The following is a 25,560-nucleotide window of genomic DNA, read 5'->3' as shown; positions in this document are numbered from 1 at the left end:
TGTGAATGCTTTGTTTTTGGGATTACTGGACTTTTCTCTATGCGGGTATGTAAATATATACTGAATTTTAAACGTTATAGGGTTTGTAATCTGTGAATGGTTTAGTGTTTAACTAAATGATTAAATTGGATCTATAGCATGCCTAGAGTTTAATTTCTATAGAGACTCAACTTCTTGATAGTTGTGGTCGCAACATTTCTGATGTCGTTATAGCATGCGAAAGGTGGATTTATATGTCGTTGTTTCGAGTGAATCTGTGCTACATTACTACATTTTTCTATTGTGGATGATCATCTGTAATGTGTTAAAAAGTTTAACTAATGATATATAGTCAAAATATCTTATTTTCAAGAAAGAAATAGAATAAACCAATAGTGTTTTTGACGTGGAAAAGAAAAAGACAAAGGAAAAATAAGGTAAAAACTAGGAAAACAAAACAGAAGAATAGTTAGAGAGATGTGTCGGTGCCGACAGTTGAACCGGAAGAAACCTGTAACCCACTGAAAGAGACTCCTTTGCTTTCGGAGGCACGCAACGCTATTCAACCCCACAGTTTCTTATTCATTAATCACACTCACTCACTCTAATAATATTTTTGTAGTCCCAGAATTCCAATATTAGAAAGCTAATATTTAGTTGGTTCAGTGATCGAAAGAAAATGTATTTAAATTAGTACAAAATCAACTATGGTAGTTTCCAACGTTTTAGTACATATCGGACCACTTATCGTCTTTGCTATTTGATTGTACAGAAACCTAGTGTCAAATAGGGTTTAAAGGAAATACAGAAGAAGATCTGTTAAGTGTTTCGCAAGTAACTAGTTCCTCTGTTTTTGTTTTTGTTTTGTGTGCAAAATGAAGCACTCCTGTGGACTTTCATGTCTTATCAACAAGTTTATTTATTCAATCTTGGATCAGATAACACAAAGAACCAAACTACTGATCCTGACTATACATCAGTTTTGAGTGTGAAAACGAGTTGACATAACAAGAAACACAGCTTTTACAAAGAAACAAAGTATCGAAAATATCCTCTGCTCCTGCAATATTGTTTGTTCTTAGGGATGTCTCATCTTTCTTTTACAGATTTTGAGACATCAAGATAATTGAGCCGACATGTTCCTAGTAGCAGTTCTGGTAGTTCCTCTGCTGTATTTGCCTGATTCGTGTTTAAAAAAAAAACATTGAAAATGATCATTATGTGATCCATAAACTGAACAGTAAATCTTACAATTCGAAAAACTTAAAACATTGTTTTCCGTTTTTTTGCATACCTGTATCAAAAATGCCATTTCTATAACCAAATTGTTGAGATACCCAAGAACAAGATTGGTTACACCTCTTGCAACAGTTGAAGACCCAACATCAATGTCAAGCTGAGAAAGAAATAAAGCCCATAAACATTATGATTATGTTATCATATCACATACACGATCAACTTTTATTCATATCTTACCTCTAAGTAGTTCTTGCCGCGGGTGTAACGAACTTCAAGAGCCTGACCAACCAAGCAAGCCTTCTTTCCCACACTTTGTTTCACAATCCACGAACCTTTGGAGATATGAGGGATTAGTTTAAAGCGCGAGTTGCGATAAGCATCGTCACCATTCACAAAACTCTCTAACAAAGGATGCTCTTCCAATGGAGTTTTCAGCATATAGTACAATGCTAGAGAGTACATAGCCGAACCGGGGACCTGATTCATACATTTTCTATTAATTAGTGTCTCTTAACAATTAATGTCTATTATAAAAACCATTGATTCTTTAGATTTATAAGCTCTCAAAATTCATTCACCTGTATGTTTACAATGAAGAAAAACTCGGGACCGCCTTTCGCTGCAAATTCTTGAACTAGACCACCTACTCGTCCACCAAGATCATCTTCTCTCTTATCCGAACTTATCCAGTCCGCTCCAACCATTTGCATCAATGTGCCTTTTGCTTTTACCTATCGTTTGAGAAGTACAAACATCATCAGCACTTTGCATTTAAGATTCAAGAAGAACAAAAACATATTTGTAAACTAAAAGATGGATTACCTTTTGTTGATCTTTTAGATAATTGTTTCCACGAATCAAGAATGTCGATGGATCTGCGGTAGACCAACTACAAGGCAGAGTGAGACTTGGATCTTTTTGAAGAGTAGCTCCATAGAAGAAGGTGTTATTTTCCTCCAAACCCACTTCTTGTAAATCCATATAGCCTTTCTTATTAATGGCTAGATCTTGAAGTTTCTTAACAATACCAGCTGGTGTTGGTATCTTGAGCTGAAATACACACACACACCTTTCAAATTAGTTTGATCCACAAGCAAAGTGGTTAAGCAGAAAATTACCTGATGTCCTTGAGAATATGGAGAGGTATCAATAAAGCTATCAAACTCGGTAGACTCGTTGGGCTCAGGAACGTCAAAAAACTCATCAGAAGCATCATTTAAGTCCATCAAACTATTGCGTGCTGAAGTAGGTTTATCCATTTCCTCAGCCTTCACAGTCTCTAGATCAACCTCTTTGGCCTCTGTTTTAAGGGGCCTAGTGTTGATTTTGGATAAGCAGGGTTTGGTGTCCAAAAACTCCCCTGAAACGAAGTCAGTGAAGCCATTTCCTTGTTTCGCTTTGAACATTTCGCGTAATGCTGCAACCCTCTCAACCACACGGATAGTTATGGATCTTGCAGAAGATGGCCTCATGTATAAGTTCCAGCTTCTCCAATCAATGGCTACCATATGCTTTACTAGTGATTGTTTCCCGTTGTTCGCCGGAGTCACCACATAACCACCACCTACATTCAGATGTCCCTTACTATATTAGGTCCCTTCTAACTTTTGATATGGAAAAAACCAAATTAGAATGAAGTAAGAAACTTTACTTTTGACACAAGCGCGAACGTATCCCTTCTTTGGTGGGCAGTTCTTGTGATAAACAGAGTGACAAAGTATCACTGTGATATTCAAGGTTAAGAAGGTTATATATAAACCCGAAAACTCAACAAATCAAGAACATTATCAAGAATAAACATCATACCATATGTTCCATCTTCTTCCCTTCTCCAGTAACGTCGCAGCAATAAGTCTCTTCGATTCATGCCCCATGGCAACCAATCACTGTATAACTGAAGATTGATTATATCTGTGTGTCCATCAAGATGCTCCACCACACTACCTTTGTAGAAACAGAAGTCCCATCTGCAAGAAATCCAACAAAGTTTCAATCTCTTAATATAATTCATAATAAGCAAGTAAATCCTAAGCTGAAAACCAGATAAATATGTAGACCTAAAGTGGCTAACTTGGAAACAAAGTAAGTGAAACTCGACCTAATAGGACAAGTTCTCAAAATTTATAGAGCTTACTCTGATCTTAGGGGACCGAGAGACATTAACGTATTAAAAATATCTTCTGAAGTACCATCAATGACCCCAACTGCCATTATTGCAGGGTGATCATCCCAATGCTGCAAGTGCAATAGGTTTCAGCAAAAGAAAATAAGTGAAGAAACCAATTATGATTCAAAGATAATGCAATAATATGAACAAATAAGTATTACCCTTCCGCGGGAATCCCAATCTTTAGCTTCTTTGAAAAGGCGTAAACCTGAAATTCAAAAGTTTGAATAAGGCCAGCGGTTTCTTGAAAGACAAGAAATATTGTCTTTTCTTACCGTTTTGGCATCCAAAGATTTTCCATGGAGAAGGTGCAATGACATCATGCGCAACTACTGTTTCGACATTCAATGATGTTGATGAGTAATTTGTGGATGAGTAATTTGTCCAGTCCACAGAGTTTTTGCGACGGTTCCTCTTTGATACATCAAGCTTCACAAGTCCCTTCTCAGCATGAGATACAAATTCGCAATCCGGAAATTGAAACCCCTGATGAAAACATAAATCCAATGAAGAAAAGTCTCTAAAATTTATAGTGTAAAGAAAATGTTACAACTGTTAAAAAAAAAACCTTTTGTGAAGCATCCTGCAATGATCGGATCCATTTGGCTGCTTCTTCAGGACTACTTGCTCCCAACTGTAGGAAGTAAGAAACCTAACTGATTATTTACACAAAAGGGGAAGTCTGAGAATAAAGACAAAACCATTGAAACAAACCTTTAGTTGATCCAAATGGTTCGAAGTGTTGTAAAGAGTGAATATGAAAAGAATCTGAAACAAAATAATACTAATTACTAAAATTTGCTGTGAAATAGAGAAATTATAGGCTTATTAATATATAAAAGTTGGTACCTTCCTATGGAAACTCTCTCTTCCATTGTCGGTAACCCGAATACAACAATCTAAAGATGCTCTTCTCTCAGGTTCCTACACATAAAACATAACTTTTTTGGAGTTTCAAATGGCTCATTCGTTGATATATCATAGTATACTTATTCACGTTGTTTTGTATCTATACGTAATTCATGACATGTGAACAAAATGTATCCTAGGAGACAAAGAAAAGATGTGAAAAAGTTTAAAAGACAAACCTCATTGTGATCGGATGGTACAGATTTAAAACTTGTAAGGTTGTTTTCTAGAAGAACGAAATATCGTTTACGGGAAAATTGAAGGCCAAATCGGTTATGTCTGATGGTATAAAGCCAACCTTCCATTCTTCCGTCGGTTTGAGACACGCCCATTTCTCTACAAAATCCATTTTTTTAGTTTTAAATTTCATCAAACGATTCAAAATTTCTACACAGAATTCATCAAGAAAATGCTTTACCACTTGAAATGTTTCTTCCCCGTAAACGAATATAAATTCGATATCACAAAACGTGTTTGTCTCGAATTTGTAACTTGAAGCGATTCTCTGATTCCGCCGAAGCGAAACAGAGAATCAAAAATATGAAAGATCAGCTGCAAAGAAAAAAATTATTTTTTTAGATTATTTTTTTTGTTTTTCTCTCAATCAAGAGAGAAAAACAAATAGTTATTTTGTGTTGTTCTTCTTTCATTGTTGTTACGTTTCGTTTTGGTTATAAATTTTCAACATCGTTGGTTAAAAATTGCCTGCTAATTGTGTGAGGTTAAATGATTGGCGCTTCTGTCTTTAGGTTTAAATTCTATAATTAGATTTTTAAATTTTTTTTAATTAATTCTGCTATTCGTACCCTTCGATATTTTCTTGTTTATAAGAAGGTTCCAAAAGCTAAGTTGTTAAATCGTACGGTAAATGACTGACCAAATTAGTGGAATCATTAACGAGTAATCAGTGACTATTGTAGAAACAAGTAACCCCAACAAGAACAACACATTACACTTACACAAGTCACAAGTTAGTATATATCGTCCGACTATTAAAAATCTTATTTCCAAACAAGAATTTGTTGTTCTAAACTGAGAAAGACCAAAGATTCAGTTCGTTACAAAACAATAACGGGCCTAACCTATTAATTGGGCTTAACCCATCAATTTGTTTCATATGGCCCAACATTTCTTTGACTTTTCTATTTGGTATAGGAAAAAAGAGAGAAAAAAAATAGGGGAATACCAAATATCAATCTGAATTCTGATTTATGTTGACAAAAAAGAAAAAAGAAATCTGAAATATTGATGTAGAAAGAAACCCATAGATTACCCAAAAATAAAAAAGTTAATCATTGTACCTTCTTATCTCCAAGGACCAATGAATCTTCTTCTCCTTTGACATAATTCCTAATCTTAAAAGTAATGATTTAACAAATTCCCAATTTCAACCTTAACTATTCTTTTGTCAAGGCAAACAATCTTAGCGTTAATTTTATTATACTCAGAAACATAAAAAGAACAAAAAAAAAAAAGACAGTAGAGAAACTCCACATTACAGAAACAGTAGAGATACCTGCAAAAAAAACCCAACTTGGGGCCCCCCGCCATTACTTACTATTTTTTTTATTTCCTATTTTCTCTGTTTCGTTGCATTAATTCGGGTTCAAATCTGAGGAGTTCTTTACTCTTGACCTATCAATCTATATACTCTCCAAAAATCACATACACTCTCATACTCTTAATGAAATACAAAATCCCCATTTTACCCTTAGAAAATCAAATTTAATAATAAATAACAAAAACAATTTGACCAATCAGAAGCTATTATTTTGACCAATCATAACATTCCATGTCAGTCCGTATTTGTGTATGTGTGTCTGTATTTAATTTTTGATACTTTATATTTTGTACAACTTGGTAAAGCTTAGTTTCTTAATGGTACAACTACGACCAATTTAACAAATCTTTATATGTAATTTAATAAATTAGTTAGATAATTTATAAAATCTTCATATGCACTTTAGAAATTTAACTAATAATTTAGCAAATCTTCTTAAATAACATTAGTTAAACAAAATTTATAGGATAGTTTTCAGTAAACTCATTTTATACAAATTTTTTAATAAAATTAGTTAGACTATTTATAAACTCTTCATATGCACTTTAGAAACTTAACCAATAATTTAACAAATCTTCTTAAATAACATTAGTTAAACAAAATTTATAGGATAATTTCCATTAAACTCATTTTTGTTCAAGAAAGACCTTATACTTTTAAGATGATTTTCTTATTGTTATCCCTATTACATTGCAAAACACACAAAAATAATGTTTTGACAGATATTTTTGCTTGAAAACATAGGAAATGTACCTCAAATAACTAAAATCATGGGTTTAACTACAAAAAATTAGTTTCAATCCAAGTATAACTAATTATTCAAAAAATCTCAAAAAGTACAACTGTGTATATGCGAGTACAACTTGAAAACTAGGAATAACTGTGTTCATTTTTGCAGTGCCACCTGGCAGATGTACTTGTTTTGCGGCGCCCACTTGCAATTTATGACGGCTTAGTTTGACCCTGAGAAGTTTGACCCACGTTTTTTAAGGTTTTAAAATTTTGAAATTTTTTTAATTTTTTATTTTGTACTATAGAAGAGAAAGAGGACGAGAGAGAACAAAATCTGGGTAGTACAACTACGTACCAAGTTGTACCTAGTTGTACAAAAATTTCAAATAACCATACTAACCAAGTTGTACTAAATTTAACAAACTGACGTAGTTATGCCAGATTTCTAAGTTACAAAACCAACATAGTTATACCAAGTTCTATTAGTTGTCCAAAGTGTATAGATTATAATGTTGAATCCCCGCGAGAGCTTGAATTTGTTGCTTCATAATCCAGTTATGGCATATTCTTCTTCAATGATTTTGTCTAGTTCTGTAGCGATACAATTGGGTTTTTTGTTCGAACCACTACTCTCTTGCACAAACCTACAAACAAAATCAATCGATTAGATTATCACGTTCATTCAAACGATTCTATTAGCACTTCCATTCCATCACTTCAGATTCTACACAAACAAAATCGACTAACGATTAACTATGGTATCCCTAATTTCAATCGATTTTATACAAAACCCAAAATTAAAACTTGATTTTAACTTACACAAAGACGTAGTTGTCCGTAGTTATACCAAGTTTGACGTCGAAGAAGTAGAAGAAAAATAAACTGTCAAATGTCGAAGGATTTTTTGCAAAGGTTGAACGAACCCTAAAAAAATAAAAAGGAAACGATCGGATCTGTTCAACCCTAGAAAATAGTGTTTTACTCGTTTTAATTGGTCACAACCCAATAAAAAGGGATTCAAGTACTTTTTGACCCAATTAGCTTGGTTAGGTCGTGAATATTAAATATTTTCAAGGGTTAAGAGGTCTTTCTCTCCTTTTTCGATTTAAAAAAAATCATAATTAAATTTAATTTTAAAACAAGAGTATTTGAGAAAAGTTTTGGAGTTGGAGGAGCTCCCGAGAATTTGATCCCCTTAATTCTTGCATCAGTCTCTTTCTCTCTCTCTCTCCTCTCTTTGTGTAAGCAAAGAACCAATCTTTAGATAATTTTGGAAACTCGTCATTCATTATTCCTCTTGCAAGCTCGAATGATCGCCGCCTTGTTCCCTTGATACCTCGATTCCTTTTCTTCTTCCATCACTTGAATCTTCTTGGGTATCTCTCCACCTCCTTACATTTCATTTTTTCCAAATCCGACATTAGCTTTGTAATAAGTTAGGGTTCCTTACTTGTGGGTTTTTCACTGTTCTGTCTTATTTCGTTGAATTGTCTTTGTTTGTTGAGATTCTTTTTTAGGTTTATCAGATTCAGAGGAATATAACGTATTCTGTTGTTTACTCCCACTTTTATTAGACTGTAAATAGTTTAATCAAATATAAGGCAAAAAGGAAATGAGAAAGCAGAAACATCTGTTGATAGAATGTGCGCAAGTCAAGTCTCTGTTTAAATTTACTTCCTTTTTTTCAGTTCTCCACAAAGAATTGACTGAATCTAGTCATGTCTGTCTTCTCAGACAAATAAGTCAAAAAGTCAATGCTTTTTATATCTTGTTCTATCAGAAAATTTGTGTTAAAAGATAAAGTCTTGACTTTTTTTTCTAAGCCATGAGGTCTATTGTGAAAGATTAAAATGTTCACAAGTTGATGATATGTGTGTGTTTTGTTTTTGTGTTGTCCAGCTTGATAGTTGAATGGATCCTGTGCCTTTTCGATGTCTTCTTAACAGTATATCTCGGTATCTTCATCTGGTCGCGTGCCAGACCATAAGATTTATTCCTATACAAACATGTATTGGAAATATGGTTCTCTTGTTGAAGCTCTTGAAACCGTTGCTCGATGAAGTTGTTGATTGCAAGATACCTTCTGATGACTGCTTATATAAAGGATGTGAAGACCTTGATTCCGTTATTAACCAGGCTCGGGAGTTCTTAGAGGACTGGTCACCAAAGTTGAGCAAGCTGTTTGGTGTAAGTTGATGATATAAGTTCTCATTTCAGTTTTCGTGCAGCTTTCAGTATTATTCAATGCATTGTTGTTGTGCAGGTGTTTCAATGCGAGGTTTTGTTGGGAAAGGTCCAAACTTGTTCCTTGGAGATTAGTCGCATACTTCTTCAGTTATCACAGTCAAGTCCGGAAACTTCAAGCGTACAAAGTGTAGAGGTAAACTAGTATTTCTTCGTTTCTTTAGCCCTATGTGTCTTCTTTGCAGCCATTTGTATTAATCTCTTGGAACGGTTTCAGCGCTGCGTGCAGGAGATTGAGAGTTTTAAGCAAGAGGGGACATTAACCGAACACATGGAGAATGCTTTACGGAATCAGAAAGATGATATTGCCTCTTTGGATAACCATCATCTGCAAAGCATAATTCAAATGCTTGGATTGATATCAAACCAAGATCTCTTAAAGGAAAGCATTGCTGTGGAGAAGGAGAGGATAAGATCCCAGGCCAGCAAGTCGAAAGAAGATATGGAACAAACCGAACAATTGATAGAACTCGTCTTGTGCATTCGTGAACACATGCTTAAAACGGAGTTTCTTGAAGTGGCTAAAGGTATCTCGATACCCCCGTATTTCCGATGTCCTTTGTCAACGGAACTCATGCTGGATCCGGTAATAGTAGCTTCAGGACAGACATTTGACAGAACATCTATTAAGAAATGGCTTGATAACGGGTTAGCTGTTTGTCCCAGGACGCGGCAGGTGCTGACTCATCAAGAACTCATTCCCAATTACACGGTTAAGGCTATGATAGCGAGTTGGTTGGAGGCAAACAGGATCAACCTTGCTACTAACTCTTGTCATCAGTATGATGGTGGTGATGCTTCATCCATGGCTAATAACATGGGTTCTCAAGACTTTAACCGCACCGAGAGTTTTCGGTTTTCTTTACGGAGTAGCAGTTTTACCTCAAGATCATCTCTTGAAACTGGAAATGGGTTTGAGAAACTAAAGATCAACGTGCCTGTCAGTTTATGCGGGGAATCTCAAAGCAAGGATCTTGAGATATTCGAACTTTTGTCTCCGGGGCAGTCTTACACTCACAGCAGGAGTGAATCAGTTTGCAGTGTTGTCTCATCTGTTGATTATGTGCCTTCGGTGACCCATGAGACAGAAAGTATACTAGGGAATCACCAAAGCTCCAGTGAGATGTCTCCCAAGAAAAACTCAGAAAGTTCAAGCAATGTAAATCATGAGCATAGCGCAGCGAAGACTTATGAGTGTTCTGTACAGGATTTAGATGATTCAGGAACAATGATGACTTCACATACCATAAAATTGGTAGAAGATCTTAAAAATGGATCTAACAAAGTGAAGACTGCTGCTGCAGCTGAAATACGTCATCTCACCATTAACAGCATTGAAAATCGTGTTCATATCGGGCGTTGTGGTGCTATCACTCCACTGCTGTCACTTTTATACTCAGAAGAAAAGCTAACCCAAGAACACGCAGTCACGGCTCTTCTGAACCTTTCGATCAGTGAACTAAACAAAGCCATGATTGTGGAAGCCGGGGCGATAGAACCGCTTGTTCATGTTTTGAACACAGGAAATGACAGAGCCAAAGAGAATTCAGCAGCAACATTGTTCAGTCTGTCTGTTCTGCAGGTCAACAGGGAACGAATAGGCCAGTCTAACGCAGCGATACAAGCTTTGGTGAATCTTCTTGGTAAAGGAACATTTCGAGGAAAGAAAGACGCCGCCTCTGCTTTGTTCAATCTATCGATAACTCATGATAACAAGGCCCGTATTGTGCAAGCTAAGGCGATTAAGTATCTTGTAGAGCTGTTGGACCCAGATTTAGAGATGGTTGATAAAGCAGTTGCTCTTCTTGCAAATCTTTCTGCAGTTGGAGAAGGGCGTCAAGCAATCGTGAGGGAAGGTGGGATTCCATTACTTGTTGAGACTGTTGACTTAGGATCTCAGAGAGGGAAAGAGAATGCAGCTTCTGTGTTGCTTCAGTTATGTCTGAACAGTCCCAAGTTTTGCACTCTGGTCTTGCAAGAAGGCGCCATACCTCCGCTTGTTGCCTTGTCTCAGTCTGGTACACAGAGAGCAAAAGAGAAGGTAAAGACTATATTCTTCTTCTACGGTTACACGAAAACACACCAAGTTCAGTTTCTTTTTGATCGAGATATCTGAATATTATTATTCTTTGCAGGCACAGCAACTTCTCAGCCACTTCCGAAACCAAAGAGATGCAAGGATGAAGAAAGGTAGATCATGATTCATGAAGAGACACCATTTGAACATTTCCCCCCGGGAGATTTATTTTGCTAGAAATTTTTATTTTCTTTCATTTTGCCAAGAACATTAGCTGGAGAATAGTGTCTTCTCTTCTGTCTCGGTGTCTCGTTTTGTGTTGGGTTCTTGTTATGTATTGTGTTAATGTTGCTGTAGTTATATATATGTGCAATTTGTGAGTTTTGAGTATATAGAGGCAATGAAGATTTACTACAAAAGATATTCCCAAACTCTAAACCCACTATTCATTATATATCTATGTTACATTCCTCCAACTGTTTTGACTGCTTTTGCTTGTTTCTTTACAGACAAAACAAGTTTAAGCTTGCTACTTAACTACTCGTACAGAAAGCATTGGATTGATGTCAAAATTTGTTCTTTTACCTTGGCTTTGGTTGTGAAGCAAAAGACAGCAATGGCTGAATGAGTCTTTGATGTGATGGACTAACCAGTAACATGGCCTGTGACCGACGTAGCATCTCAGCCATTGATGGAGTCTGATAAGCCTGGACAAAGTCCCTTGAATTTCCCCTCGCTGTTGCTCTTTGCCATGAGTGTGAGCTAAGTCCAGAAAGAATATAAGCTCTTCCCGATGCCTCGTACACGTGACTACTCCTCATTCTACCTTGCATTTCCTTCAGTTCCAAGTCCAAAGCAACACAAAACCTATCACGGGATTTTGCTGCAACCGTCTCTGCCAAAAGCAATCTAAAATTCTCAATGGCTTTAACGGCTGCCTCTAAATCTCCATGCTCGGCTAATGTTCTTGCTTGGGCCATTGCCTCTGCAGCTAGGAATCTGTTTCTTTGCCTGACCACTTCGATGGGGACAACTTCTTCTTCAGCAACATATTCTGGTCTACGAATCTGAAGCACGGGACTTTCAACCGTTGTAATCTCCTTTGTCAAGGGATCAATGTAGAGACATCTCAGCTTTAGTAATGGTGTATGTCCATCTTCCTCGACAGGGATGTTGATAGAAACCAAAAAATCCCTCTCTTCATCGGCATAAAGATCACCAAGATCAACCAATCCTGAGTGGCCATCACCATTTACAAGGCTAGAGTAACTCCCAGCTTTTATCGAGCTAAGTCGAACATTTGGGCACACACCTTCAATTTCTACTCGTAGCTCCTGCACTGCGACGCTTAAAAGTCCACCAATGCACTGTGCAAGAGCATCCTGGATCACAGACTCACTTTCAATGAAAGAGAAGGTTCCACCAGAGAATTCAGAGACTGAGTGCATCACCGAAGCATCATGATCTGATCCAAAACCAAAAGAGTGAACAGGGATCTGAGGAAGCATCGCCTTGTAACTTGGATCAGGATGGTTCGTAGTATAGGTATCTCGCCCGTCAGACAAAAGGATAATGCTGGCAACAGAATTTCTCTCTCGTCTATCTTCCATAACCTTAGCACCTTTTCTAAGACCATCGAAGATATTGGTCCCACCATTTGCAACCAATGAGTTAACAGCTTGAAGGGCTTGCTGTCTTCCTGCATCAGACATTCGTGTTAAAGGGAAGAGACGGCGAGCTGTTGAAGAGAAAGCAATCACTGAGAGCCTATCACTGGACCCAAGATTTTGAATCACAAAACCCATTGCTCGTTTCAGAAGTGCTAGCTTAGTTCCTCCCATACTACCACTGACGTCTAGCACTGTAACTAAATCAACTGGCGCTCGGCGATACTGAGAAATCTGATCACCAGTAACTGCTTTGAGATGCACTAATATATCAAAATTCTCACAGGACTTGGATTGTGGTACAGCTGAGACCTCTGGATACATTTTCATGTTCATCATTCGCACAGAATCACAGTTCTCCTTCTCCAAAGCATCAGTTTCACCAAGAAAAACAATTTGCGCCTCTAACCGTTCATCATCATCGAAAATAGCTGGCTCAGGATGCCCTTGGTTCATAGCTCGTTGAGAAGGAGGTAAGCAGCGGATAAGCCTAATGGCTGCATCATTATTGAACCGGTCAAAGGGATAATAAGGAAGATCCAAACTCGGCTTCTGTATAGGGATTTCCTTCCATTGAGCTCGGCACACTGGGCAAACTTGGTTGCCGTGTTTCACATTCGAAGCAATGCAATGAAAATGAAACATGTGCGAGCACTCAGCTGTGAAAATTGCATGTCCACAACCTTCTTTCATCTTAGTCAAGCATATAGAGCAAGTCTGCTGATTAAGAGAGTAGGAAAACAAAAAGATGCAGGGATTGTGAGTCAACAAGCTCATCAGAAGAAGAAAAGAAACCCACATGAAACCAAGTGCTACTTAACGAAACAAACTACCCACAAAAATCTAAAAGAAGAAAGAATCCATGATCTTAGGAGACAATACTATTTTTCTACTTTAAACAGGACAAAGACGATGATAAATGTTCTATTCTAAGGAATATAAAGGCTTCACTGAAACAAAATTATGACTATGCTCTTCTTCATTACAACTAACTACACACAATAGGACTGAAATATTTGAGCTTTTAATACTATTTTCAATTCACATAGCTCGAAAACAGAGCAAAAGACTAATCCAATCAAAGACAGGAAGCAGAGATCAGGCAAGACAAACTCTTGAACCACAAAGGTCAGGTTAGTGTCTCAGCAACCAAAAGTATCAAGCTTTCTCGTAATAAAACAGATTTAAGAATATGGGTCATGATGAAACAAACCTTTGACGATTTGCTGATACTTCTGGACAACCTTGTACGGTAAGAAGGTGTTGGAGTCATGGGCCAGTTAAGAGGAGAAAGCAAAGCAGCATCTGATAAGCTCTCAGTGGAATTTAAAGCTGATGATGGTGGTTCCTCTTCGAGGGTTCGTGGGAGATAAGTGCATAGATTCAAACTCAAAGCTAGCTTCATCTTCTTCCATTTGCTCACCATTTTAGTAAGAATTGATAGAAACAGTGGAATCCAAGGAAATGAAACAAAAAATGAGAACTTTCAGAGAGAGGTTTGAAGAATCCAAGAGGGAAATGAGAATTGGTGGAGATTATTATGAGGATCAATGGAAGTGTTGTTTGGTGGTGACGTTCATGATGAGTGTGATAGAAACAGAGAGAGAGAGAGAGAGAGAGAGAGGATTACTCTTGACTTTTTGAGACTAGCGATTATTTTGACTTTTGTTTTTTTGGGTCTTGTAAAAAGGTCTAATTAAATAATTAAAGTGAAAACGAAAGAAGGTAAAGCCCAATTACAAAAGTTAATGCGTCTGCTTTTTGCCATTATTGTAAACACTAATTTAAGCTAGAAAAATAAAAGACAAAAATAATTAGGGTTGATAATGGTAGTCCACTTCGAAATTTATGTGTATCGGATTTTGAATATGGAAATGTAAATTTTACTTTCAACAACAATGATTAATTGAATAATTCCCTAACAAAATGAAAAAACTATTGTCTATAGTAAAAAAAACATGGTGTTACTAATAAGCAATATAATTAATAATCGGCTTTCGAGTATTCTTCTACAAAATCATTGTCCTAAGTCCTAACACTTTTTTTTTCTGAAATAAATTGGTGATGAAGATGAAGAAATACAATTGGTGACGAAAAGTAAATGATGAAAAAGGATTGGGCGTAGAAGGAATGATGATGAGCTAAGTCTGCGAATTATGAGAAAGTGGCATCATGAGTCCAATTAATTGTTTACATTTTATATTTTCTTGAAAAATATGATACGGAAAATTTTGATTTCTACATTAAGATGATGATATCTTTTCAGGTACACGTGCACTTTATCACCTTCTTCCTGCATATGTCATAACCCTCCCAAGTCAATCTTCTTTCCTTCTATTTTCTTTCTTTTCTTTATAGATCTTTTGTTTGTTTAATCATTGCATGCTATTTGAGTATTTTCTTAACAACTTGTTACTTCTACGGTATTATCATTTGTATATTTTGTTCAATCAATCTTGTAAACTAAGCAAAACAAAACAAAACAAAGATAGATAAAACTTTGGTTATCTGGTCAAAATAATTGTAGCAAAATTCACTGAATGATCATATAAATGCTAAATGAGGTTAAAAACTTGCTATAACTTTGGTTTCCTAAGCCACGTAGGTTAGAAATCGGTTTCTTGAAATTTGGTATGCAAACTGTTGTTTAATCAATCTAATTACCACGGAAAAATAGTTAATATATTGACTCGAAAGTGATAAGACAAGCGTCAGTGAGATTTTCAAAGTGTTTGGCTGTTTTTTTTGGAATGTCGGAAAATGCCATGCAACTAGACAAAGTCTTGAAAGACGTAACCGAAGGGCTCGACGAGCTCGAACGGTCAAACTTTGTCATTACTCATTAGCAACAGCTTCTCGACATTATTCTCCGATGGTATATTTTGACGTTTTGTTCAACCCTCTTCTAGTGTATTAATGTTATTATTATGTACACATTATACTAGATTCGAGATTTTATTTCATATTAATACCTCCATTTCATTATTAAGTAAGTTCTAAAGATTTTAACATATATTATGAAAAATGTTTAATTTGTTTTTTAATCATACTCTTAACTAATAAGTTTATAAAATAATCAAATACAGTATATAACGCTTTTATAATGATTGGTATAAATTTAAAGTAAAACACTGCGTGACAAATTTTCTATCATGTAAACGGTAAAACGGTAAAACGGCAATGAATGTTATCATGAAGCCTGCATTATTATCCAACATGGAAAAATCAAGAGTCAAGAGTCAAGACACAGCTAAAGACAATAAAAAAGAAAGGAACAGAGAGGAATAAAGTTTGTTAAAGCAAGAAAATGAAAAGAAACGGACAACTAATTTCGTTTTTTTTTGTTTTGTAAAGACATATTTAATCTAAAAGGCAAAACTTTTGAAAGGAATAAAACTTTCTCAAATCTTTTTTGACATTATTTAGCTTATCTTATTCTTTTTCTCTCAAATCTTTTTGACATTAATTTTATGGATAATAGCATTCAAAAAGTTCATTTTGATCAGTTATTTTCAAAAAGCATAGTTGTTTTATTAATTTATGACACGTAAGTTTCTATCAACAATGGGTATTTTCAGTATTTTTGCATCGACTAATTAAATTATCTTTTGATCATGGGAAAGAAGAAGCTGCATTTGATAATCGACCGGATAGTGAACCCAATTAAAAATGAACGGAATAGGAAACGTCTTCATTTTCCAAAATGTTACCGTTCAAACAGAAGATGGTCCCGCTTTTAGCTAATCTTTATGAAGGTGGAGGATAGGAATCCTATGATAGGATTCCCTTTAGGCCTTTAAGTGTCGCTAAATTTCTTAAACTTTTTGGGTCTAAGTCAACTTCAAAAGCTGCATTCATATATATATAACTTTTTTTTTTTTTTCTCTTTTAATACGCTCTGTGAATTTGCGAAACATGTGGTTGGAGAAGGCAATTGCGCGACTCGATCTTTTTGTGTTGCTGTTGGGCCCAAAATTGGCCCAGCCCAATATCTTGACTAAATCAGATCCAGGTTTAACAACAACTGCCAACTCCATACCTTTCTTTTGTTTGTTTGTTTTACATGTATGGAGCTCAATTATAAACATACATGTAAAACAATAACAAAAAAAAATTCAAATTTGGGTTAGATCTCATGAAACCAATCGAGCTGACCTCATCACTGCACGACAACACATTTTTCTAAGCAAATGAAGTCCATGTAGTTGTAATAGATTTTGCCGTCTAAAGCACCAATTGGCTCGGCTAGGACAAGTCAATCAACAACATTGCTAAAACCCATGCATGGGCCATGGCAGTGCAAAAATATATTTGTGGAGATGTTATTAAGAGAAAATGCATAAGAGATATGAATATAGACATATATACTGAAGGGTGTAGTGATCACGTTAAGACTTACCTGTCCACCAATCTGTCACTCTTTATTTTACACAACTTCTTTATTATTATTCCCTCTCTTTTTTATATATAATTCAATTCACTCTTCTTCTCTCTCTATCTATATCTCTGCTCTCTCTCTCTCTCTCTCTTTCTCTCGCATACACACGATCCAATGACAACGAGCAACAACGTGAACGGATGTTTCGGAGACACGAAGCTGACCAAAGTGTTCGTAGGAGGATTGGCTTGGGATACTCACAAAGAAGCAATGTATGATCATTTCATCAAGTATGGTGACATCTTGGAGGCAGTCATCATCTCCGACAAACTCACTCGCCGTTCCAAAGGATACGGCTTTGTATGCTTCGTCCTATCTCGTTTATTTTCTTTCTTTATCTCACTTTTTGCTTTGTTCCTTTCTCATTTTGTTTTAAAATATGTTTTTGATAGGTGACTTTCAAAGATGCGGAAGCTGCCACGAGAGCTTGCGAAGACTCTACTCCGATCATCAATGGCCGCCGTGCCAACTGCAATCTCGCCTCCCTCGGTGGCCGCCTTCGTAAATCCCCCACCATGACCTCTCCTCAACAAGGTCCATCTTAATTATTATTTTTATAATAAAATGCTATATATATGTCATATATGAATTTTTTTTTATGTGGAGATATGTCTAATGCTAATGTTTTCACTTACAATTTGGAAGAAAAACAAAAACAAAAACAATTTGCCATAGATAGGAGACATTCTAAGGATTAAACCTTGATATGAACGAAATCGAGAGACCAGTACTTTTTGCCATTATTCAAACTTATTAGAAATCATTTTTCAAAACCAATATTAACATTATCATCAATGATGTTTTGACATGTGAAGGAACAAAAAATGGTAACAGGGCCACGCCACCACATGTTGGAAATCATTCTCAATGGTACTACCCGTCCGGTTTCACAAACCAGCAATACCAACTTCAACAACAACATCAAGCCGTTCCTTTCTATGGGTAAATTATTTTCTATGGTCTAATCTTTTTGAATATGTACGTAAATTAATAAAGTATTTGATTAGTCCCGTTTTGATATTAAATTAAGGTACCCTTCCGCCTACGTTGCCCCGAACATGAACTTCAATCAAGTAAGTCTCATGATTTCTAATTCAAACCAAACAAAATAAATCGATATGCTTCTATGGTTTTCCACTTATTATGAATTTGTTTGTGATTGTTTAATGAACAGAAAGTTGGATATGCCGGAGGAACCTATATGAACGGATACTATGCACAAATGCAACCACAACCGCAATCGCAGCCGCAACCGCAATATTACCACCATCACATGTATGGTGGAGGACGAGTTATGGTTGGGGCAGCAAGTCCAATGGTGCCTTTCTACACTGTCTATCCTTATCATCAATCTCAAGCCTACGGGTTTCCACCACCTTCCTTTTCGAAACCCCTTTCTTTTTCCACTCCTCCCATATCAGGTATTTGTAATTCTATTTCGAAACCTTATAACGAAAGCTAGCTACTTCACTAAAAACTAAAAAGATATCGAAAATAAGTACTATTGCAATAATCACTTGAGAAAAATATATATCAGAATCAACATTTGTTTCACATACGTATTTAGTTAACATAAATAGATTGTTTTTTTACGTCAATATCATCATTGGATTATCTGTTTGTATTATGCAGTATTTTGGTTATAAAATACCAAAAAAAAAAAAAGTTAGATTTGATTTGATGTTTTTTTCTTATATCCCACTTTACTACAATAACAATTTACAAATCAGTAATTTATATTAATTATCATGGTTAAAAGGAATAAAATTACTATAATCATATCTAACATGTACATGTCTTCTTCACATATAGTGTTCTTAAACCATCTAGCTTCTGTCTATGCATCGATTTTTTTGTTTACTCTATATATATGCACCAAATAAATCCGATGAGACATACGCACACATGCATACACAAGTTGCATTATTAAGTTGATGTCAGTCATGGCCTCATGTGCCCATGATGTGGTATCACATGGATCCACCCTCAACTAGCTAGGCCCTGCTTTGGCACGTGATCCCTCGCTGTAGCACGTGTCTCTGTAATAATTTAGTTGGATCTTGGTGCTTATAGGTTAATAAAAAACGAAAAGGCCTCTTACATGCAAGATGTTGTGATCTTCGTGTGTCGGAAAATCTATTAAACTGATATTATAAAGATTTGCTTTTTTGACTGTTGAATAGGCACAGTTGGAGGAGAGAGCATACAGAAGAAGGCCATACATTGATAGGCTACAAGCTGTTGATCAAATGACTCAGCTAAAAATTAATTCATTTTCTCCATCTCACTAAGCTTTATTTTTACCACAGACATGTATTTTTAATAATTTAATTTCGTTACATTTAATCATTTATTCATTGAAGCTAAGCTGATAGAGTTTATAAAAAAAACTAAAATCGCTTTATTATGAAGTGTTCTATTTAAATACGAATGGAAGGTGTCATGACATCAATCTCTTGGGTTAGCCTAGCAATGTACCACCCACATCCATCTATTTTCAACCGACTTAAAAAAAAAAAAAAAAAAAAAAAATTCTAAGAGAAAAAAAAATAATAATTAAGAGACTATAGTATATGGAGATATGACAATTTATTTCCATGATCAGGAGATTAATAAAAAATATACATGAGATAACAAAAAAACTCATGTACCTTGATAACAAAAAATTAAAACTCATGTACCTTTTAAACCAAACGAATCTGCCATAGACAGTGGCAGTGTATTCGGCCCAATAACGCTGGTAACTCGTACAATCATCACATTAACATCTTAAAAAAGAGGGTTGCCGCATTATTACGACCTGTACGATTCCCATTCTCAACGTTTCGATCCAAACTTTTCGGCTCTTCATAAATCGACATAAACTTTACTTATTCTTTATAAAACAATCTCAACTTTTTTTTAGTTCAAAAGTCTACACCTCTAATTGAAATAGATAATCTCGATTCTAAACCCGATTAAACCGCTAAATCGCGATTATTGTTTCGCGTTTGACCTGATCCGAGTTTGTTGCCTTTGACCTGATCGACCCAGTTAAGAAACGACGTCGTGTGCTATTTAACCATCTCTTCCTCCATCTTCTTCATCTTCTTAACCATATGTTCCTCCACTGTCTTCAATTCATTGAGATCCTCAATAACTCTACTACACTTGCCATCCACCTCCCTTAATTCGTCTAACAAGGCTTCATCAACCCATTTGAACAAATGCTCCTCCTTCTCTCTGGTACATATACAATCCGATCAATTAATCATTTCAATCAAGAACACAAATAAAAAGTTGACTTTACCTGCAATGCAATGGAGCATCTATATATAGAATCGCCGGAAAGGGTTATCTTTTGTTTTCGATGTGAATGTGGTTATTCCCTCTCCACACCAGCATCTCGTTGGAACACCGTTTGGAGCTTGTCGACGCATTGAACGCAATGAATCCGACGAGTAGCTCATGAGTTGAAGACCCTAAACCGAAAATCACTCAAAATCTGTTTTCCCCAAATTTCTCAGAATCCAAATTCACTCCAATTCGATTTTTTCCCAATTATGAGAACCCTAGATTAAACGATTTGAGTTTGTTCTCTCCAAAACACACGAAGTCGTTTCTTAACTGGGTCTATCGGGTCAGAGGCAAAACAGTCGGATAAAGTCAAACGCAAAACAGTAATCGCGATTTAACGGTTTAATCGGGTTTAGAATCCGGATTATCTATTTCGATTGGCAGTGTAGATATTTGAACAAAAACAAAAGTTGAGGTTGATTTATAAAGAATAAGTAAAGTTTATGTCGATTTATGAAGAGCCGAAAAGTTTGGGTCGAAACGTTGAGAATGGAAATAGTACAGGTCGTAATAATGCGGCAATCCAAAAAAAGAAGACTATAATTGTAACAAAAGAAAATTCTACTAATAGACGGCAACAGACTCATTTTCTTTCATTATAACGATCAGTTTTCAAGTGCTAAATTTATCATAGTATTCATTCTACTTTCAACATAGAATTTATGAATACTTCATAATATAATCATCAATATATCTGTACATAGTTGTTTGATAAAAATTTCACATATAGTTGATTATATTCACAAGTAGCAAATAAATATTTATATAGTTGATTACATTCAAAACTAGTTAACAATATATATTTACATAGTTGACTATATTCACATTTTTTTTAATTCATTTATTTATTCAACTATGTATAGATATACGTAACTGCACATAACATATCTATAAAAGAATAGTTAAATTATATATCTACAATCTACATATATAGTTAATTATAATTATAGTAATTTTATGTATTAACTAGTTTTTACTTTTTATAATGAAAAAAGTTCTTTTAATATCTTTTAACTCAATGTGCACAAATACCACTCTGCCTATGGCTATTTCGAGTTTGAAATGCCTTCCGATTAAGTGCTAGGGGGTAGTCAGACCGCCTGCATTTCTGGCTACCAGGTAAACTAATTGGGCCAAGGCCCAACTGACAGACTTCCCAAACAAATGTTTTTTTTGTTTCCAGGGAGAATCGAACTCAGGTTTGAGAGTTTCACCCTTTTCCAAAGCTTCTTCTGCCACTAGACCACATATGCTTGGGCATAAGGGGCTAACCGTTAACACGGTGGACCAGTCCACTATGTAGTACTTTGGTGCGTTCCTACCGGGACCGACCGGATAGCCGATAAAGTTTATAAAAAAAAAAAAAAACGTGCACAAATACGGAAAATTTCAAAAGGTTCTTTTATCACTCTTGAAAAGCTTTGATCTTAAAAGTGAAACAAACAAGATATTGGGGGTAAAAACAACATTTAAGAAAAGTTAGGGATTTATCTCGAAAACAAAAAATGGATCGTAGGTTTTCTCTCTCTTCGAGCATTGCCCTGTCTTCTTCACCACACTGGTCTCTGTAACTGAGAGACCCAAAGCCCTTCCCTTTATATCTTTTCTCCAATTCGCAAGATCTTAAGAGGTAATTCCGATAATTTCAGCTTTCTCGTTGTTGATTTCACTTCTGGGTTCAGCGAAATCTGGAACTTTTCATGCTAATTTCGAATACCCTTTGCTCCGATTCCTGTTCCGAGTTTCGGATTGTATAAGACCCATCGATAGATTGAGTAGTTTTGAGCTTTTAACAGATAAATTTCAATGGAGGAACAGCGAGAGGAAAGTGAGTTTCTTGGTGATTTTAGAGAGCCCATGGAGGAAGCTGGTAAGGGACTAGGTTTATCTTCTAAAACTGAAACCCTAGTTGGTGAGGATGCAACAACGTCAGAGGTTTTCGATTCAGGTGTTTTCGATGTTTGTGGGATTGATGAAATCCCAAATGATGGAGATTTAGCTACTGGTGGTGGGAGCTTAAAAGCTGGTAATTCGGTTTCTGATGAGAAACAAGTGAAAGCTGATGTTGATGATGATGTTAAAAGGACTGATGCTATCACAGAGCCTGAAACTGAGATGGAGTGTGAAGGAGATACTGGAACTGTTGAGGTGAAGTTGAATGATGAAACGGCTAAGTCTGAAGTTAAGAGTAACAATGGTGCTAGTCATGATGAAACTGTAGGGGAAGAGGAGACTGTAATTTCTGCTGCGAATGGTGCTACCGATGAGAAGGCAACATGTGAAGTTGAAGATAACGGTGGTGTTTGTGCTGCAGAACAAGATGTTGAAAGTGAAAAGTCCCAGCAAAATACACTCCATGTTGAGACGCTTTCTGTTACAGAAAATAAAGTTGACCGAGAGAAGGAAACAACAAAGAAAAGAGAGAAGGATAATAACAAAATGGTTGTTGATAGCAAACAGGAAAATGAAGAGAGTGTTGCTCTTCATGAACAGGGAAATCATGAACATGCTAAGCATTCAGGATCTGCACAGGTTCCAGAGGAGTCTACCCAACTGAGCAAAGAGGAAACAGATGAAAAAAATCAGAAAGAGGAAAACGGAGAAGCCATGGAGATTGATTGTGCGGCAGAGGAACAGATGATAAAGGATGGTAAAGTAGGCGGCGCTTTGGATAATGACTGCAATGAATCTGCTGGTGCAAGTATGGTAAAAACCCAAGATGTTCCAGTAGCTGAAGCTGACAACAATGTTTCCAATGTAGTTGAGAAAATGGAAATTGATGAACGCAAAGATAATGCTCATATGGCAAGTGATCTTACCGGAACAATTGAATCTGCTGATTCAGCTATCTCAAATAGTCCCACTGAAGATGCTGCTCCAGGTGAAGTTGAACCGTTGGATCATAATGCTCTTTTTGATCCAACTTCTGATATTACCAACTTTATTGATTTCAGTGGTGTATCATCTTGGTCAGGAAATATACAAGACCTTAGAACCGAAACCGGGAATGTATCTTTGAAAGATGATAAGAAAGCTGCTGACATGGCAGAGGATGTTGCCACAGCAGATGCTAATCTAAGCCTAAGTCCCAAAGGTATCGAATCTGAATTGAATGAAGCGCGTGTTGGTGTTGGGGCAGGATCTCCAGCTGCTGCAACAGATTGTTCAAAAGAGACTTCTGATGCAACTTTGGGATCTGAAGAAAACCAACAAGGTAAGGATCATCAATCCCTAGATAGGAAAACAGCAGATCAACAAGATACAATGATAGAGGAAGATGACATTACTCATGAAGCTCCAAGTATCGACCCAAACCAAAAGGAAGATGCAGAAATGGAAGAAAATCCCAACAATTCTGATTATGCTAATGATATAACCGGTTTTGACATGAAAACGAATGGTGTGAAACGAAAGGCTGATGTCCTGAGTGAGGATTCACCAGGGGAAGGTAGGAAGACTGTTTCATTCGCGAAGGTGTCTTTCGCCGAAAGGCCTTCCTTTAAGATCGGTGCATGCATAGCCAGAGCTGCTAGTCAGATGGCAGGATCTTCTTCAGTTTTGAAGGGTAGTAACTTTGATGATGAAACTCTTTCTGTTGAGAGTTTTGTATCCCAGCTTCATTGCGCAGCAACAGACCCTGTTAAAGAGAACGTTGTATCTGACATTGCTGCTGGCTTTTTCTTGGATTTCCGAAACTCATCGGCTTCACAGCAAGTTACCACGGAAAAGGTAAGCAAGAAAAAAGGTCGACCATCCAATTCTAATGTAGCAGGAACTGAATCATTTGAGTTCGAGGAAACGGGAGACACATACTGGACTGACAGGGTGATCCATAATGGTGGTGAAGAGCAAACGCCACCTATTGAGAAAGCAAATTATCAAGTTGTGCCAGTTGAGTTGAAACCTGCTCAGATTCAAAGGACTCGTCGACCATACAGAAGAAGACAGGCTCAGATCAATATTCATCTTTCAGCCTCAGACAAACCAGCAAACTTTGATGAGAATGCACCAGCTGAGCTTGTAATGAACTTTTCTGAAGCGGATACAATACCTCCTGAGAAGAGCCTGAGTAAAATGTTTAGGCATTTTGGACCAATAAAGGAGTCACAGACTGAAGTTGACAAGGAGAATAACCGGGCTAGAGTAGTTTATAAGAAGGGTGCTGATGCTGAGGTTGCTTACAACAGTGCAGGAAGGTTCAGTATTTTTGGGGCAAAAGCGGTAAATTACGAGCTCAGCTATACGATAACTGAAACATTCAAAGTTCAGCCTTATGTTGTGTCTTTAGGCGAGGAGGATGCAGCACTATGTCTTCCAGCCTAGAAACAGTTTTGCTTCAGACATGTTTCAGGTAAACCTGCTTCTCATGTGTTGTTTCTCTGAGTGCACAGTTTTTTTTTTTTTCAGTGTTTTTTGATTATGGTATTGATAACAAAGGTGTGGAATTCTTAACGTAGGTAGAGTGAGAAGAGATATATGCATAGTTACCTGGTAGATTCAAGCTAGGAAGTTAAGATCCCCATTAACACATACATGAAAACTAAGGGAAAAGGCCATGTCTTTGTTTGTTGTGTTTTTCCTTAAAAGGGAATTATATGGATTCTTTCTAATATCCAAACAGAATGGTTGGTCTTGTGTTTCAGGTGAAAACAATCTGCAGGCATCAAGAGAAGTAAACAATGAAGTGGCTCAATGGATTGGAGGCTCTCGTGTTTTTCTTATGTAATAGGTAGAGATTTAGGCTGTGTAATTGTAACATGAGAAAACATGTAATTCCCCGAGTTCTCAGAGTATTATCATCTGTTATTTATTGTAAGAGACTAAGAGGTTAGAGAGATGGTTACCTTTTCTTTTCTGGTGACAAAAACATGTTATTTGCTGTTACTAAACCAAGTGATGTTAGGACATTGCTGCTAATGGTTATTAGGTGAAATGATTTGGAGTAGTCAATTACTTAAATGATCATTGGATTTTGATTTTCAAGCTTTTACCGACGACACTTGATCCTCTACACTCCTCCACATAGGTACTCGAAACAGACCTTTGGTTCCAAACCAGACAAAGTCACAAGACATAGATGAGTTGATTAGTTTCACACCTAAAGAAGTCTGTCACATAGTAACATAGTAGCCTCATCTGTTACTTTTACTTTTTATCTCTCTCAAGCATATCAATCGGCATTGGTATGAGCCCCCCTGTATACAGAAAATACAGGGGAATAACACTAATAAAATAGTGCAAACATTTTAAGTTGAACAACATTTCCGCAAC

At 36.3% G+C, this 25,560-nt stretch overlaps 5 protein-coding genes and 1 long non-coding RNA gene across 9 annotated transcripts; 3 read left to right on the top strand and 3 right to left on the bottom strand.

The window, feature by feature from the left end:
* Positions 1-880: 880 nt before the first annotated feature.
* LOC9314069 (protein ENHANCED DISEASE RESISTANCE 2) lies at positions 881-4,937 on the bottom strand. Its single transcript, XM_021024041.1, has 16 exons — positions 4,713-4,937; positions 4,474-4,630; positions 4,235-4,309; positions 4,100-4,153; positions 3,954-4,019; positions 3,661-3,871; positions 3,547-3,593; positions 3,353-3,453; positions 3,025-3,185; positions 2,870-2,941; positions 2,337-2,782; positions 2,041-2,268; positions 1,797-1,949; positions 1,456-1,695; positions 1,274-1,375; positions 881-1,158 (listed from the first exon to the last, which is right to left on the bottom strand). The coding sequence occupies exons 2-16, from the start codon at positions 4,624-4,626 to the stop codon at positions 1,069-1,071; spliced, it is 2,199 nt and encodes a 732-aa protein (XP_020879700.1). The 5' UTR covers positions 4,627-4,630; positions 4,713-4,937; the 3' UTR covers positions 881-1,068.
* Positions 4,938-6,974: 2,037 nt separating this feature from the next.
* On the bottom strand, positions 6,975-7,597 carry LOC110228647. Its single transcript, XR_002332118.1, has 2 exons — positions 7,407-7,597; positions 6,975-7,231 (listed from the first exon to the last, which is right to left on the bottom strand). It is a non-coding gene; the product is annotated as an uncharacterized LOC110228647 (long non-coding RNA).
* Positions 7,598-7,775: 178 nt separating this feature from the next.
* LOC9312337 (U-box domain-containing protein 3) lies at positions 7,776-11,279 on the top strand. Its single transcript, XM_002877954.2, has 5 exons — positions 7,776-7,963; positions 8,487-8,774; positions 8,851-8,967; positions 9,049-10,872; positions 10,967-11,279. Exons 2-5 carry the CDS (start codon positions 8,499-8,501, stop codon positions 11,030-11,032), a joined length of 2,283 nt encoding a protein of 760 aa, XP_002878000.1. The 5' UTR covers positions 7,776-7,963; positions 8,487-8,498; the 3' UTR covers positions 11,033-11,279.
* LOC9314068 lies at positions 11,265-14,123 on the bottom strand. 2 transcript variants are annotated; one of them, XM_002876222.2, is made up of 2 exons: positions 13,729-14,123; positions 11,265-13,235 (listed from the first exon to the last, which is right to left on the bottom strand). In XM_002876222.2, the coding sequence occupies exons 1-2, from the start codon at positions 13,939-13,941 to the stop codon at positions 11,430-11,432; spliced, it is 2,019 nt and encodes a 672-aa protein (XP_002876268.1). In that variant the 5' UTR covers positions 13,942-14,123; the 3' UTR covers positions 11,265-11,429. The 2 variants fall into 2 exon arrangements, with proteins under 2 accessions (XP_002876268.1, XP_020880315.1); XM_021024656.1 differs by having other exon boundaries at positions 11,270-13,232.
* A 2,508-nt stretch (positions 14,124-16,631) lies between these two features.
* On the top strand, positions 16,632-19,405 carry LOC9314067 (probable RNA-binding protein ARP1). The gene is made up of 6 exons (XM_021024156.1): positions 16,632-17,253; positions 17,346-17,487; positions 17,769-17,895; positions 17,984-18,026; positions 18,128-18,374; positions 19,137-19,405. The coding sequence occupies exons 1-6, from the start codon at positions 17,068-17,070 to the stop codon at positions 19,178-19,180; spliced, it is 789 nt and encodes a 262-aa protein (XP_020879815.1). The 5' UTR covers positions 16,632-17,067; the 3' UTR covers positions 19,181-19,405.
* Positions 19,406-21,759: 2,354 nt separating this feature from the next.
* Positions 21,760-25,178, top strand: LOC9314066. 3 transcript variants are annotated; one of them, XM_021026840.1, is made up of 3 exons: positions 21,761-21,919; positions 22,086-24,640; positions 24,911-25,178. In XM_021026840.1, the coding sequence occupies exon 2, from the start codon at positions 22,096-22,098 to the stop codon at positions 24,610-24,612; it is 2,517 nt and encodes an 838-aa protein (XP_020882499.1). In that variant the 5' UTR covers positions 21,761-21,919; positions 22,086-22,095; the 3' UTR covers positions 24,613-24,640; positions 24,911-25,178. The 3 variants fall into 3 exon arrangements, with proteins under 3 accessions (XP_020882500.1, XP_020882499.1, XP_020882501.1); XM_021026842.1 differs by having other exon boundaries at positions 21,761-23,170; positions 23,264-24,640; XM_021026841.1 differs by having other exon boundaries at positions 21,760-24,640; positions 24,933-25,178.
* The last annotated feature ends 382 nt before the right edge of the window (positions 25,179-25,560 follow it).

This window comes from Arabidopsis lyrata (genome assembly GCF_000004255.2).
Source record: "Arabidopsis lyrata subsp. lyrata unplaced genomic scaffold ARALYscaffold_5, whole genome shotgun sequence".
Lineage (NCBI taxonomy): Eukaryota > Viridiplantae > Streptophyta > Magnoliopsida > Brassicales > Brassicaceae > Arabidopsis > Arabidopsis lyrata.
The sequence above is the reverse complement of the archived record's forward strand: the minus strand, read 5'-3'. Positions and strand labels throughout refer to the sequence as shown.